At 43.0% G+C, this 15944-nt stretch overlaps 1 protein-coding gene across 1 annotated transcript in view; it reads right to left on the reverse strand.

The window, feature by feature from the left end:
* Positions 1–6677: 6677 nt before the first annotated feature.
* The window catches only part of CENPF (centromere protein F), a 40208-nt gene continuing 30941 nt past the window's right edge, over positions 6678–15944 (reverse strand). The window contains exons 15-18 of the mRNA XM_060246826.1: positions 15171–15333; positions 12999–13235; positions 10435–10628; positions 6678–8727 (exon numbers count right to left, since the gene is read on the reverse strand). Coding sequence (XP_060102809.1) covers positions 8530–8727; positions 10435–10628; positions 12999–13235; positions 15171–15333 — 792 coding nt within the window. The 3' untranslated portion in view covers positions 6678–8529. The remainder of the gene's footprint in view (positions 8728–10434; positions 10629–12998; positions 13236–15170; positions 15334–15944) is intronic.

Here is a 15944-nt window from a genome sequence, read left to right on the forward strand (position 1 = left end):
ACTGGGTCCCATGCTCTTTAACTTGTTCATAAATGATTTAGAGTTGGGAGTGAGCAGTGAAGTGGCCAAGTTTGCGGATGACACTAAATTGTTCAGGGTGGTGAGAACCAGAGAGGATTGTGAGGAACTCCAAAGAGATCTGTTGAGGCTGGGTGAGTGGGCGTCAACGTGGCAGATGCGGTTCAATGTGGCCAAGTGCAAAGTCATGCACATTGGGGCCAAGAATCCCAGCTACAAATACAAGTTGATGGGGTGTGAACTGGCAGAGACTGACCAAGAGAGAGATCTTGGGGTTGTGGTAGATAACTCACTGAAAACGTCAAGACAGTGTGCGTCTGCAATAAAAAAGGCCAATGCCATGCTGGGAATTATTAGGAAGGGAATTGAAAACAAATCAGCCAGTATCATAATGCCCCTGTATAAATCGATGGTGCGGTCTCATTTGGAGTACTGTGTGCAGTTCTGGTCGCCGCACCTCAAAAAGGATATTATAGCATTGGAGAAAGTCCAGAGAAGGGCAACTAGAATGATTAAAGGGCTGGAGCACTTTCCCTATGAAGAAAGGTTGAAACGCTTGGGACTCTTTAGCTTGGAGAAACGTCGACTGCGGGGTGACATGATAGAGGTTTACAAGATAATGCATGGGATGGAGAAAGTAGAGAAAGAAGTACTTTTCTCCCTTTCTCACAATACAAGAACTCGTGGGCATTCGATGAAATTGCTGAGCAGAAAGGTTAAAACGGATAAAAGGAAGTACTTCTTCACCCAAAGGGTGATTAACATGTGGAATTCATTGCCACAGGAGGTGGTGGCGGCCACAAGTATAGCCACCTTCAAGAAGGGTTTAGATAAATATATGGAGCACAGGTCCATCAGTGGCTATTAGCCACAGTGTATGTGTGTATATAAAATTTTTTGCCACTGTGTGACACAGAGTGTTGGACTTGATGGGCCGTTGGCCTGATCCAACATGGCTTCTCTTATGTTCTTAACCAGTTCAACTGCAAATCAGTGTTTCACTCTGAACATGCGTGCTCTTCTGCGTAATCCTCAAAGTGGTGGTGAAAAATTACAACTTTAGGCTAAAAGTCTCTCACAATTATAGTGATGGTTCTTAATGAGACTTCTTATTCTTTAGCCTTTTAAGCAGGGCTGGGAAAGCAGTCAAGTTCCTTTGTAAACGTCCCAAGCATAACCCTTGAACCACTAGAATTGCAAAACTCATTTCTAGATGAACATTATTCTTGAATACCTACCAAAGTTTCATTTTGATGTCAGTCTTCAAGCAAAAGAATTTGAGGCAGAAAACAACAGCCCTCACATCATTCTCTTCTATTGCAGCCATTCATAGATAATGTAAGAGCTGAGGTACTTCTTGTAGTTAGAGCTCCGAATCAGTGTAGTGGTAACCACTCCATTTTCCTGGCTGGCCTAAGAGAGAACTTGATTGTTTTGAATGAGGACTAGAATTGAACACTTCAGGTAAAGAATGAAGGCAGAAACATCCTTTAGTCATCCCCCTCAAAGCACGCCATCTTTCCATCACCTGCAAATATGATCTTTTCTCTGAAAAAGCAAACTCTGCTGCTCTCTCTCAGCTTGGCTTCGCGAACGAAGATTTAAGAAGGGTTCAATAGTCCACGTCTGCTGCAGGCTCGCTGGTGGCTGACAAAACCAATGCGGGACAGGCAGATCCGGCCACAGTGGCTGCAGGGAAAAGTCTGATTTAGGGTTGGTGCTGTAGCAGTGCGATTCTTCCTCAATCTCCTTTTGTCCTCAAGACCAGCTATGCGTGCGTTCTCAAAAGAAGAGACAGCCTGGTGGATGGTGTGCCTCCATGCTTTGCGATCTGAGGCTAGGTCAGACCACTGGTGATGGTTGATGCGACAGGTGCCAAGGGATTTCTTCAAGGAGTCCTTGTACCTCTTCTTTGGTGCCCCTCTATTTCGATGGCCGGTGGAGAGTTCGCCATACAGGGCAATCTTGGGAAGGCGGTGGTTTTCCATCCTAGAAATATGCCCTGCCCAGCGCAGCTGCGTCTTCAACAGCAGTGCCTCGATGTTGGTAACCTCCGCCCCCTTGAGAACTTCAGTGTTGGTCACAAAGTCACTCCAGTGGATGTTGAAGATGGTGCGAAGGCAGCACTGATGAAAGCGCTCAAGGAGTCGCAGGTGATGATGATATAAAACCCACGATTCGGAGCCGTAGATGAGGGTTGTCATCACAACCGCTTTGTAAACATTGATCTTTGTGCCTTTTTTCAGATGCTTGTTGCTCCACACTGCAGAGCTGATACCGAGTGGGAGACGAGTGCAGCATCATCAGCAAACAGTAGCTCTCGGATGAGTTTTTCCATTGTCTTGGAGTGGGCCTTTAGTCGCCTCAGGTTGAACAGACTGCTCTCAGTGCGATAGCGGATGTAGACACCATCGTCATCATCTAGATCTACTGCGGCTCTTTGAAGCATCATGCTAAAGAAGATCGTAAAGAGAGTTGGCGCGAGAACGCAGCCTTGCTTTACACCTGTGCCTATTGGGAAGGTCTCCGAGAGGTCGTTGCAGTGTCTGACTTGGCCTCGCTGGTCTTCGTGTAGCTGGATGATCATGCTGAGGAACCTTGGCGGACATCCTAAACGTTCCAAGATTTGCCACAGGCCTTTCCTGCTAACGGTATCGAAAGCTTTGGTAAGGTCGACAAAAGTCACATACAGAGCCTTGTTCTGTTCCCTGCATTTCTCTTGGAGCTGCCTGAGAACAAATACCATGTCGGTGGTGCTCCTGTTAGCTCTGAAGCCACACTGGCTCTCTGGGAGGAGTTCTTCTGCAGTGGCGGGCACCAGTCTGTTCAGGAGTATTCTGGCAAGGATTTTGCCTGCGATGGAGAGCAGGGTTATCCCCCGGTAGTTGGAGCAGTCTGACTTTTCCCCTTTGTTCTTGTATAGGGTGATGATGATTGCATCGCGAAAGTCCTGTGGTAATTTGCCTTGTTCCCAGCAGGTGACAAGTACTTTGTAAAGTGAGCTATGTAGTACTGTGCCCCCATGCTTCCAGATCTCTGGTGGAATTCCATCAACTCCTGCTGCCTTGCCACTTTTCAGTTGCTTGATGGCTTTAACAGTCTCTTCTAGAGTGGGGATCTCATCCAACTCTGTTTTCACTGGTTGAAGTGGGGTGAGGTGGATTGCTGAATCTTGAACTACGCGGTTGGCACTGAAGAGAACCTGAAAATACTCCGACCACCGGTTCAATATGTATGCCTTGTCTGTGAGGAGCACTTGGCCGTCTGCACTACGCAAGGGACTCTGAGTCTGATATGATGGACCATATACTGCCTTCAGGGCTTCGTAGAACCCTCTTAAATCACCAGTGTCTGCACACAGCTGGGTTCTCTCTGCAAGCTTGGTCCACCACTCGTTCTGAATGTCTCGAAGCTTGCGCTGGAGGTTGCTACATACAGCGCGAAAGGTTGCTTTTTTCCCAGGACAGGAGGGCTGAGCAAGATGTGCTTGGTAGGCAGATCTCTTCTTCGCCAGTAAATCTTGGATCTCTTCATTGTTCTCATCAAACCAGTCCTTGTTCTTCCTTGTGGAGAACCCGAGGACTTCTTCAGAGATCTGCAGGACGGTAGTTTTTAGGTGTTCCCAGAGTGCTTCTGGAGAAGGGTCTGTGGGGCAACTGGGGTCCTCAATTCTTGACTGGAGTTTTGCCTGGAAGGCAGCTTTAACTTCGGCTGACTGGAGACTGCCAACCTGAAACTTCCTCCGAGGGATACCTCCTCTCCTGGGTGTGGGTTTAAAGTGAAGACGGAAATTGCAGCGTACAAGACGATGATCCGTATGACATTCTGCACTGGGCATTACTCGGGTGTGTAAGACATCTCGAAGGTCTCTCTGGCGCACCAGAATGTAGTCGATAAGGTGCCAGTGCTTGGACCGTGGGTGCATCCAGGTTGTCTTCAGACTGTTCTTCTGCTGGAAGATAGTGTTGGTGATGGTGAGCTGGTGCTCCATGCAGAATTCTAGCAGGAGGCGCCCGTTGTCATTGCAGTTGCCAATGCCGTGTTTGCCAAGTACTCCTTTCCAGGCTTCCGAGTCTTTACCTACTCTGGCATTGAAGTCGCCAAGGATGATCACCTTGTCCTCTGTAGGGGTCTTCCGTACGAGGTTGTGTAGATCAGCATAGAACTTGTTCTTTTCTGCAGGATCTGCTTGAAGGGTTGGGGCATACACACTGAAGAGTGTTGCATGCTGCTTGTTTTGAAGTGGGAGGCGCATGGACATGATGCGATCTGAGTGACCTGTTGGCAGGTTTTCGAGTTTGGAGGCAATGGAGTTCCTGACCATGAAGCCAACGCCAGAAAGGCGGCTCTCAGCCTTTGACTTACCTGACCAGTAGAGGGTATAGCCAGCACCGTGTTCTTGAAGACTACCTTCCTCAGGGAAACGGACCTCACTGAGAGCTGCTATGTCGATATTCAACCTGAGAAGTTCGTGGGCAACTAGAGCAGAGCGTCGTTCAGGGCGACCACTGTCTACTGTGTCAAGCATGGTTCTGATGTTCCAACACGCAAGCTTTAGTCTTTGCACACTTTGTGAGGCAGGTGCATGCCTTTTCTTTGTTGTTATTTTTTGACCGCAAGTAAGGATGCCCGTTGACCGCGGCTAGCCAACTGGGGTGGAGGAGACGAGCTTTGTTTAGGCCACCTTTTCTAGGCCCCTCTCCGTGTGGAGCAAGCAGTGCTGTCCCTAGATAAGGCTGCTTGGTCGTTCAGGGTGCTGCCGAAAAATGCTTTCATCTCCGGGTTAGTATCAGGCGACCAATACCCTGAACCGCCTACATGCAGGATCGGGACTGCGGCTTCCAGTGGCACCTTCCACCTGCCGTTTCGCCCCTTGCCCATCGCTGCAGGACTTGATGCATTGTGGGTTGTGTATGTGGATATGCCCTTCAGGCCTGCGCAGAGGAATTTTTTAGATGAAGCCCAGTGTGCGTGGTACTGGCTCCACCCTTTCACCTGGGGGTCATCTGCCATGGCCCAGTAAGCCGGGACGCCGGCAGCGAGTCCTCCAGGTGGTAGGTGTTACATTAACGAGCTCTATCTGCCCGGGTTTGATGTTAGAGTTTTCCTTCTCTTAGGCTGGCAAGGTTGGTGGGCCCAGCCTGCCCATCCGGTTATACCGCTGGACAATTCGGTCGCACCATGACGTAGCAAACTCTGTGAAAAACAGGGGGGGACCAGCGAGAAGGTGTTGCTACGGATGCAGTAATGCAGGAGAGGCCATTGCAGTGACCATCTGCCAGGCATAGCCAGACAGTGACCACGCGGCATTCACTACACCGGGAGAGGAGAGGCTATGTATTGCGCATACACTTTCCCTGGGGGGGTAGGATACCCAGAGGGAGCCCACCCCCCAACCCCCTCTGCTGCTCTAGTCCATCAGAATTCTGCAAGTTTCAAGTGAAACAATGGCTGGCATTATTTGAACTTTATAGTGTTATGGAATCAATTAAAAACAATTTTAAACTGACTTTTGGGGAGCCTAAAATCTTACTCACTGCATTGGTTTAAGGTACTACATTGTTCAAGAGGTCATCATCATATCTTGTGCCACAGGATATATCATGCTAGAAGTATAATAAAATCAAACATTTGATTAATCTAATAAAAAAAACATCATTTTAAAAATGAAGCATGGATTCTGGGTACTCTTTGTCATAAAGCATAACATGAAACACATCTAGTTGCAGATGACAAGCATGTTTTCTGTTGCTTTATTTTCATACACAGGGGCTTGGTTCAGATGTTACCTGATACAATTGTTTATGGGATAGCTCAAGACAAATTTTTTCATTAATGAACCAGAAACTTCTAACCTTCCTCCTCCCACTGATCGCCATAAAATGCTTCACTTAAAGAACAGGAGACCCTGAAAAATGACATGAAGCAAGTCTGCAATGGGATGGGGGAATCAGTGGAAACTGTAAACTGGATAAAATCCTATGGCTAGCATGGTGGTACAAATAGAGGTTCACTCTACCATGTTTGATTAGGGTATGTCAAACCCAGATTTGAAACCATGGTTTAAAATTGGTTTATTAACCTGAGTTGGTCTTAACTGTATTTTTATATGATGTACAATGTAGATATCTCAATTTGTTCCCTGCTACCACCCTTGCTCCAATGTGGATCACAACACTAACGTCTCTGCAACAGAACTGGAAGAAAAAGTGAAGCTGATAAAAATAGGATTTGGTGAGAAAAATCTAAAATTTGATCACTCATACACAGTGCTAGCCCTTATTTCATAACCTAACCATATTTAAAATAAACCATAATACGGCATTTTGTCAAAATTGAGCCACTGTGATCTGGGAGCTATCTGATGTTTTGAAGAAGAGTATCTCCTATGGCATGAGTTCTTAACTTTTCTGGATATGAGAGCTTCCAATTTCTAAACAAGACCCACGTAGTATCCAAGTATGTCTGGATAAGGATGCACAGCCAGCCGGTTCAATGGAGTTCTGAACAACACTATAATGTGGATGCATATCCGAAATCAGTCACGTGATGAAAGAGTGCTTACACAAACATGTCCCCATGGCTGGACTGGGGTAAAAGGCTCTTTGTGCATTCTTCCCATGTAGCCTCACCGAAAGAACTGGTATAAAGGCAACTTAGTCCATAAAGTCTAGCTTCCTTTAATAGTACTAAATTTTATTAGACAAATACACATCTTTTAAAGCCTTGACCATCCTCTCTTAGCCACAGTAGTACTTAGGAGTAATAGCTAATACAGTTGTATTATTCAAGTTATTACCTTCTTTCAAGGCAAATTATTCTATTGTTCTATACACAGACTCAGAATTCACTATAAATTTAGAAAGAAATGTATAAATGGACATCATTATGGCTTGGTTAAAGAAAATTAAAGGTTTATAGATTTAAGTCAGTGTTTGCTGTAACACAGTACAAAAATTCAACATCTATGTTAGAAACAGGATTATGTACAATATCTTACATAATATATGCCCTTTTTCTGGTTGTTTTGTAAAATGGCATTTAAATTGGGTTGAATCCTGTGAAAAAGATTTGCATAGTCATCCTCTTCAATGGCTCCCAGAACTGATTTTGAAAATGCAAGAGCCAAGTCTTGTTATTTTCTGCTTGACTGCAGAAAAGATAGTTTTAAAAGATGCATAGCAGGATTGGACAGGTAGCAAGTTATTTTTGTTCCCTAAAGTGCTAGCATCCCTGAGGTGCTTGGTGACCTTGACAGCAGCTTGAGTACCCTTGAGACAATGTTTTCCCAGTTTTAAAATGTTCCTAAGGTATGCTATAATTCTACCATCAGGATGTCTACCATTGGGCACACACCTCCTTCCCAAGATAACGATTTTCTCTATCGGTTTCTTAGGCAGCAACTTTAGTGTATTGTTTATTTACAGAAAATGTCAATAGATCCTAACAGTAGAACAGGAAGGGGAGATACCATATTATCTGTAGCATTGATCTAGAAAAAAAGAACAGACACCAGACCTGCTTGACTTGTTCCATGCTTGGAGGTTGCAGAGGTGAATTAGTACATCTATCCAGATTGCAGGAGATGACAATACTTCAGAACTCTCTTGGTCAGCACCCAAGCATGCATCATTGGAAAAATTCAAATACCATTTTCTTCTGACCAAAGCTGTCAGAAAACACTAAATAAGGCTGGGTTGCTTTTTGAGGAGAATTCAGATAATTAAGGCAGATCAAGCTCCTTTTCCTACATGCCTGTTTGAGCATTAAAATACCATGTAGTGTCCCTAACCCTGAGTCACATATATATGAGTTGGGAGTTTCCCTAAACTCCTGGACATGCAGTACCTGACTAGAATCAGCAGTGTGGTCATAGAGGAGTTTCATTCCGCCTCCCCCCCCCCCCCCCCTTAATCGAAGCAGTCCCAAATAGCTGCTGTGTGGGAAAACCCAAATGTTCTCTAACATACTTGTAGGTTTTCCCCAACAGGCCTAAGGGCACCACCTCTGGACTGTTTGAGGCTATGAAAACAGCATGGGGACAGGGGAGACTGAAACCCCTTCTGCATGTGCATGGTGGTCTTGATAAAAATCCGGCACTGTGTACACAGGAACTGAGGAGAAATCACAACTCACATATGATTGACTTACATCTATAGTAGGGTAAGGTACAAACCCAACCTGTGTACTCCATAATGTATCAAAAGCCCTTTGTACACTTCCCCTCTGCAACATATATTGGGGCAGTGATACCTACCTATGATCTGTGGGAAAAGATCATCTGCCGCAGGGACCTTAAGAAAAAGATCCAGAGATATGTGCACTTCTTGAGTACTAGCACTTATGAGCAATACATTTGGGTTTGGGTTATTTTTACTGTCAAGCGCACCACAGAGATACATGACTCAGGAAGCCCAGATTAGTTCCAAGCTTCCTGTTGGGTGTGATAAGCATGCTGCATAAGGTGTAAGACAGCCTTTTGTGCATGCATGAAGTCCACTGGGTCCAGATCTACTGTACATGACAGCCCTCATTTAGCTCATTTTCTACTGTATTTTTAGAAAGTCTAGTTCTGATTTTATCAGCACTGCCAGCCGATCTGTCAGCAATTGGTTGGATAGATTGATTGCAGGCAGAAAGCGGAGACCTGGGAGTAAAGCCCAGGGGCAACCCAGTAGCTTGTATTTCTTGCAGCTGATCATCATCTACCTGCAACACACAAAATAAAACCAACATTTATTTTACTTAAGAAGATGTTAACACATGCCATAAAGGGGACTGTTTGCAAAAGTTGCTGAGTGAAGCAACAAACCGTAGAATCAAGTTTTTAAAACGCTCAGTTGGATTCAAGCTAATATGTCCCACTGAAACTCTTCTTTATATGAGGAGACCCCTTGCATTTTGTGTGCTCTCTTTAACCACAAGCAACAGTCTGAGTGTGCTGGACAATCAGCATGGCACAGTGGTTAAGAGTGTCAAATAAGGATCTAGGAGATCCACATTCAAATCTTCACTCTGCCATGGAAGTTTGTTGGGTGACCTTGGCCCAGTCTTTCTGTCAACCTAACCTGCATCACAGGGTTGGAGTTATGAAGAAAAAAAATGAAGGTGGGGAAAATGATGTAAAAGCAGATCTTGAGTGCTCACTGGGAAGAAATGTGTGATATCAGTAAAAAAGTTACTCACTAGGAGGAAAAATTGAAAAGAACAGTTTGTATGGCATGGTGAATCAGAGTCAGTCTAGGACTTGACGTTGCAATGGAAGCTCCCAAGGAGACCTCACACCCAGCACAATCTCTCAGCCTAGCCTAACTCACAAGGTGATTTTGAAGATAAGGTGGTGGCAGCAGGGAAAAAACAATGCAATAATCCCCATTAGGGGGAAAAAATGGGATTTAAAATAAATAAAATACAAGTGAGGCTTCTTCAGTTGCCTTATTGAGACTTTGAACTGCATTTGAACTGAGAGCCAGTTTGGTGTAGTGGTTAAGTGTGCGGACTCTTATCTGGGAGAGCCGGGTTTGATTCCCCTCTCCTCCACTTGCACCTGCTAGCATGGCCTTGGGTCAGCCATAGCTCTGGCAGAGGTTGTCCTTGAAAGGGCAGCTGCTGTGAGAGCCCTCTCCAGCCCCACCCACCTCACAGGGTGTCTGTTGTGGGGGAGGAAGGTAAAGGAGATTGTGAGCCGCTCTGAGACTCTTCGGAGTGGAGGGCGGGATATAAATCCAATATCTTCTTCTTCTTCTTCATCTTTAAAAAGTACAAAGTTTATTAATTTTAGAGTTTTCTTTAAACACATATAGTGACAACAATGATACAAGCAGCCCTGAACAGACCCCACATTTACAGTTCAAAACAAACGGAGCCAACCCTATCCCCCACCATATTGTTTGCATGTTTAAACACCATGCCCCCAATTCAGAGAGATGCACATGCACTAGTAGTGGCAACACGTGCTGACAGCACCAGTCATATCTGGAATGGGCCATTCTTTTCCAGAAAGGAACTCAAGCACTTTCCTTAAAAAGGAAGCACAGACACTGGTTTCAGTTTTTTCTTCTTTGACCAAGAGACAATCTGTTTGATACAACAAATTGTACACTAAGAAAAATGCTTAATGTTGAATCCACATACTCCATTCAGCAATTTGCAGAAACATGTCCTCTATGAGCACTTGGAAAGGTGCCACAGCTCCATTTTAAGCGTCTTCTTGGCTCTAAAATTCCATTGTCAAAACAACTCACTAATTGCCATTATGCCAAGATATTTGCTACTGGTACACAGGCATTTCTTTTTATATTCATGCTGTTCATCAGGAGGAACAGGAGGACACATGCTCATAACCACATAGATGCATAAATGTACAATATGATTTTTGTGTGTGTGCTTTTGTAATTTTAGACATTGAACAGTTACCTTTTGTAGTTTGCTGCCCTCTGCTGTTACTTTTGGATTCTCTGGGAAATAATCCATCTCCAGGATTGGTATGTTATCAACAGAGGGTTGCAATCCCAGTTTTGGACTGAGAAGATAAGGACTTGTTCTTGGACTTAAACCTGTTCTATTGGAATTGTGAGGGCTGCTGTTTCTTGGAGTAACATCGACAAATCCTAAGGAAGAAAAATTTTGGTAATCATTTTTGGTGATCATTGATCATTCAACTACACTACTTTTAGAACTTTGAAAAAAATCAATTATAATCACTCTGATAGATATAGCAACATCTGCAGATGATGTGAACAGTGAAAAATTTGCTTTGCATTTTCAAACCTGTTAGAATTTGGATCAATTTTCAGCAATACAAGTGAAGGTGTACAATACACACTTTCTTGATTTCCCCTAGATGGGTGCTACAGATCTGAAAAATGATTACTTCCTTGTGCTGGCTTGTATATACTGTTATTCTGCATAATTTCAAGCCATAGCACATAGAATCCCTAGACTATTACAATAATAGAAGAGTTCAGCAACTGTAGAACTTAGCACCTACATTTTAATCAGGAAGGGATTCCAGTGTACTCCCTGCAACATCATCAGAGTAAGTGGTTTGTGAGTTACAGCCACAATAACTACAAGGCTCCCTCTTGCTCTCCAAAGATTGTACTGAGTCTACCTTGCTGTCTGCATCCCAAACTGCCAATGCTTAACATTAACCAACTGCGTTTTTATGGAGACATCACCATTCAAAAATAATTTAGATGAGAGAAAGATTACAAATGTTTTAATTACTTTTTAAAAATTTGCATATTGCAGAATTCAAGGCTAGGTGGAACATACTTGCTTATATTGTAGTCTCTGTTACTGCAAAACATTTGGGACAATATGCTAATTCTAGCAGATCTTCCCTGTTCATTTTGCATAAGTAAGCCTAAATTTCATTAAGTACTTATTCATTATTGCTTCTCTAAATGCTATTTCACTGGCCATATGGGGTCAGATAAGCCAGTAAGCAAGACAGCGTGCTGATTTCCACACCGTCCTGGTATGCCTGCCTCACCTCGGACTCCATCTATCATCCATAGAGGAAGATGGTGAAGCTGCAATGCACCCGCAATCGGGCCTTCTCCTCTGTAGCCCCGAACCTATGGAACCAACTTCCAGAGGAAATGCGGGCCCTGCGGGACCTTGAACAATTCCGCAGGGCCTGCAAGACCTTCCTCTTCCGACTGGCTTTCACTGACGTAGAAAGAAATTGCTAATGATTACCGCCATCATAAAGAACAAATAGCACTAGCACTTTTATCAATTTAATTAATTTTAAACTTATCAGAATTTTAATGTTAATGTTTAATGTTAAATGTAACTTTGTCTTTTGTATAATGGTAATTTGAATGATGTTGTTAGCCGTCCTGAGCCTGCTCCGGCGGGGAGGGCGGGATATAAATAAAATTATCTATCTAAATTATCTAAGATCAAGTTTGAACAGGACCAAACTCCATACAGTTTTCAAGATAAAAATGGGGGGAAACCAACAGTGATTTGGGCGTATCTGAATATTAGATGCCTGTATGAAGGACTGGTGATGTGGGCTTAGAGGAAGTATATGGTTTTATGCTCACCATGTGAACTGCACGTCATTCCTTCCAGACCATTAAGAGAATCAACTAGTACTCTCAAAAAAGATAGAAATGATTTCTAGTGATAGGTGAACATCCTTTCCCCCCACTCATATTCTTTTTTTTAATTAAACCTTTAAAAACAAGATACAGTGTGGTCAAATATTCACAAAATACTTAACCTTTTAAATCCTCCCTCCCCCCAGACAAAAACCTATAATAATATATCCATATCAGTTGTCCCCAACCTTTTTGGCACCAGGGACCGGTTTTGTAGAAGACATTTTTTCCACATATTGGGGTGGGGGGATGGTTTCGGGATGATACAATTGTGCACTTTATTTCTATTAGTTTGGTGTGATGGTTAAGTGTGCAGACTCTTATCTGGGAGAACCGGGTTTGATTCCCCACTCCTCCACTTGCACCTGCTGGAATGGCCTTGGGTCAGCCATAGCTCTGGCAGAGGTTGTCCTTGAAAGGGCAGCTGCTATTGAGAGCCCTCTCAGCCCCACCCACCTCACAGGGTGTTTGTTGTGGGGGAGGAAGGCAAAGAAGATTGTGAGCCACTCTGAGACTCTGACATTCGGAGTGGAGGGCACGATATAAATCCAGTGTCGTCTTATTATTATTACTACATTGTAATATATAATGAAATAATTATACAACTCATGGCCTGGTTGCTAACAAGCCATGGAATCAAGTTAGGGATCAAAAGTTCAAGTGTTAAGAGCCATTACATCTATTTACTCAAATCCATGGACCAGGGGTTGGGGACCCCTGATCTATATCATTATCCTAGGATCAGATTCAGATAGGCAAATTTCAAGAGGTAGATACAACAAGACAACATGATCAAAATTAAAAGCTGCATAATAAATTCCGTACACAGAGAATAGCAACATTTTTTTTCTATAAACAGCCTACCACTAGGTTTTGTTGGGCTTCCATGACTTTGACAAAGACAACTGACAACAGGACTGGATGATGACTGTTTGAGCTGAATGTTCAAGAGGGAGATTTGTGTCCTTAGCATCTCATTTTCTTCTTCTAGTTTATGGTGATCAATTATCAGAACACAATACTTCTCCAAGTTCTCATCAGCTTCTCTGGTTTTCTCTTCGATGGATTCCCTCAATCCTTCCAGCTCATGCATTATTTCTTCTGAAGCAAGAAGAAGACTTATGTGGCTAATAATTATGCAATTAATAACAATCCATAATAATCTATGCAATTTCCTTGTGAAACATATTGGGATAAAGATCTAATAAAAAAGCATCACAATGCTTTTGCTCATAACTTTATTCTTTTTAAACATAACAAAAGACAGGGAAAGGGCTTTAGTATGCAACTACCAGAGAATATATAGTCTAACATTTGTATATTAGGGTTTGTGTTCTTGCCATAAATTTAATGATCTCATCATAAGAAAACTTGGTCCCTCTCCAATTACTTCTGCCTTTCTCTGAATAACCAATGACAGCAGATGGAGTGTTGGGAGAAGATCTAGCAGTAAGAACCATTAAGTCAGTTGGGGAGTGAGCAAGAGCTGTGTAGAAGGGGGGTGACAGCTTGACCCAGTGAATGAGAAAAGAATAATCTGAAGCTGGCTGAAAGGAAGATAACATGTAACAAATAGACCTGTAAACATGAATCAAGTTAGGGATCAAAAATTCAAGTGTTAAGAGATTACATCTATTTATTCAAATCACACTAATGTTTTAAGCCTTCAATAAAAGTGAACTCTTGTCTGGTTAACCCTGCTGAGTGAATGTGTACTGTCTCAGGGAAAGAAACACACACAGCCAAATATCAGGCCATGGCCTCTATATATACATATACATATGACTAAATGGTAGTAGTGTGAGACTGAAGCAGTGTTTAAGTCACAACCCCAATAGCTCTGTGAAATATCTGAGTGAGGCTTGGTTGACAAGAGGACTGGGTTATCCTGTCTGGTATGATCTCTGGGGATGAGAGGAGACTTGGGCCAGGTCTCTCTATATATTAAAGAGAGACACATGACAGGTGGCAAGCCTATATCCCTAAATCCATGTGACAGAGATTGTGGTAGTTTCTGTGAGGTGGGATCACAACTAGCTACAAAGAGCCACTTCACCTTCTCAGTTGGGCAGCTTTAGTCAACCACTCTTTGGCACTGCACATCTTTTTCTTACAGAAGCAGTGTATAAACTAGCAAGCAGAAAAGGTGGCTGGTGGAACTGACTAAACTAAAAGTGAGTTCTCCACAAACAGTACTTCTAGCTCAAGTTACACTCAGTGGAGCCTTTGACTTGAATTCCACCTAGAATTATACGGGCAATGGGAGGGGTGAAATAAGTGAAAACTGACCCCTCCCCAGCTATTTCTGTAGGTCCCTCACTAAAATAGGATAGCCAAAGTTTGGGCAATTATGGTAAATTTATTATTGTACTATAATGTTCTGATAGCAATTAAACCTGGCCAGAAATTAAGCTTCCCAATACTCAAAAGAAACTACAAATGTTAAATTGTAACATTTTAACAGTGGTAAATAGTCATGGTCTATTCACTGAGGGGCGAAAACATCTTAAAGAAAAAAATACATGGGGACAAAATTGTGAATGTTGCAATAATCACAACAACTTATTTAGCAGTGGGGAGGAAATTACATTTTTGTGTATATCAGATAAAATGAAAACTTTAATGTATTACTGTTCAAGGAGCCAACATTTCCTTATGGCACGCAGCATAAGTAGTCACATGCAGATGTTCAGTTGGGGCAAGATGTATGCAGGAATGGGGGAGGGTGAAGAGTCAGGATTGCACAAAGCTAAATAAATACAGGGTCTATTCTCACACTATTCGAGACTTCCATATGTTTAAGCTGGCCTCTGCCTATGTACACTGGCTCAGGTCATGCACTGAGCCTCTATTCCCACATGGGTGGAACACATGCAAGCTCCCCACTCCATATATAGATCTCAGCCTGACTGAACATCTGTAAGGGATAGTTATTTCCTCTAAAAACAAAACAAAATGTTGTGTTTTTATCTATCCTCCAAGTAGCTCAGAGTGACATACATGATTCTGTACATACTTGGATACAAAAGTACATACTTGGGTCTGGTTTATTCAGCTGAATCTCAAATTCATGAATCTGCTTCACCATTTGTTCTCTTTCCTGCTTTAACACTCTAAAGTATCTCATCCATTGTTGGAATTTAGGATACAGAGGGCTTTCTCCATTTTTTAGCTGCTCTAATAACCTATGATAGTCTCCCTGCAAAATAAAAAAGCACTTATGTTATTATTGCAGCAAAAACTTCTCATACAGTCATACAGTCGAATGCAAAATGAAAGAGCTTGCATAACTTCTTATTTGTGACTGGCCCTCAGCACACACAAGCTTACACTACAGAGCAACTTGGAGTGACAGCTACAACAGGACTGAAAGGCTGGCCCCTCTTACTTCCCATTGTTGAGCTGTAGGATCCTTGCCATAGTGCAGTGTGTGTGTACACATATGTATGTTTTTGATCAGTTCTTCTGAAGCTGCATGTTTGGAAAGCACAATAAAACTACAAAATGAGAAGCATCGTTCACATACAACCAGTCCTCTGTGCAGAGGATAAATTTTGACTGAATCAACAGACCTGCTTCTGCCTGCAGTGTTACCAAAGAAGTGACAGGAAGAGGCTTGAACCTCAACACTGTCAGACACAATCACTGCCTGGCTGAAGGGTGAGCATTCAAGATGAGCACTAGCAGCTGTAGTACTAGGTTGAGTGAAAACAGCAATTGACTGAAGAATTCATTCTTGACTTGTCACTTTAGAAATCATTATCCAAGGAGCCTCGCGGAAGACATATTGAAATCTCAATGGCACTTGAT

The sequence above is a fragment of the Heteronotia binoei genome, chromosome 1 (assembly GCF_032191835.1).
Source record: "Heteronotia binoei isolate CCM8104 ecotype False Entrance Well chromosome 1, APGP_CSIRO_Hbin_v1, whole genome shotgun sequence".
NCBI lineage: Eukaryota > Metazoa > Chordata > Lepidosauria > Squamata > Gekkonidae > Heteronotia > Heteronotia binoei.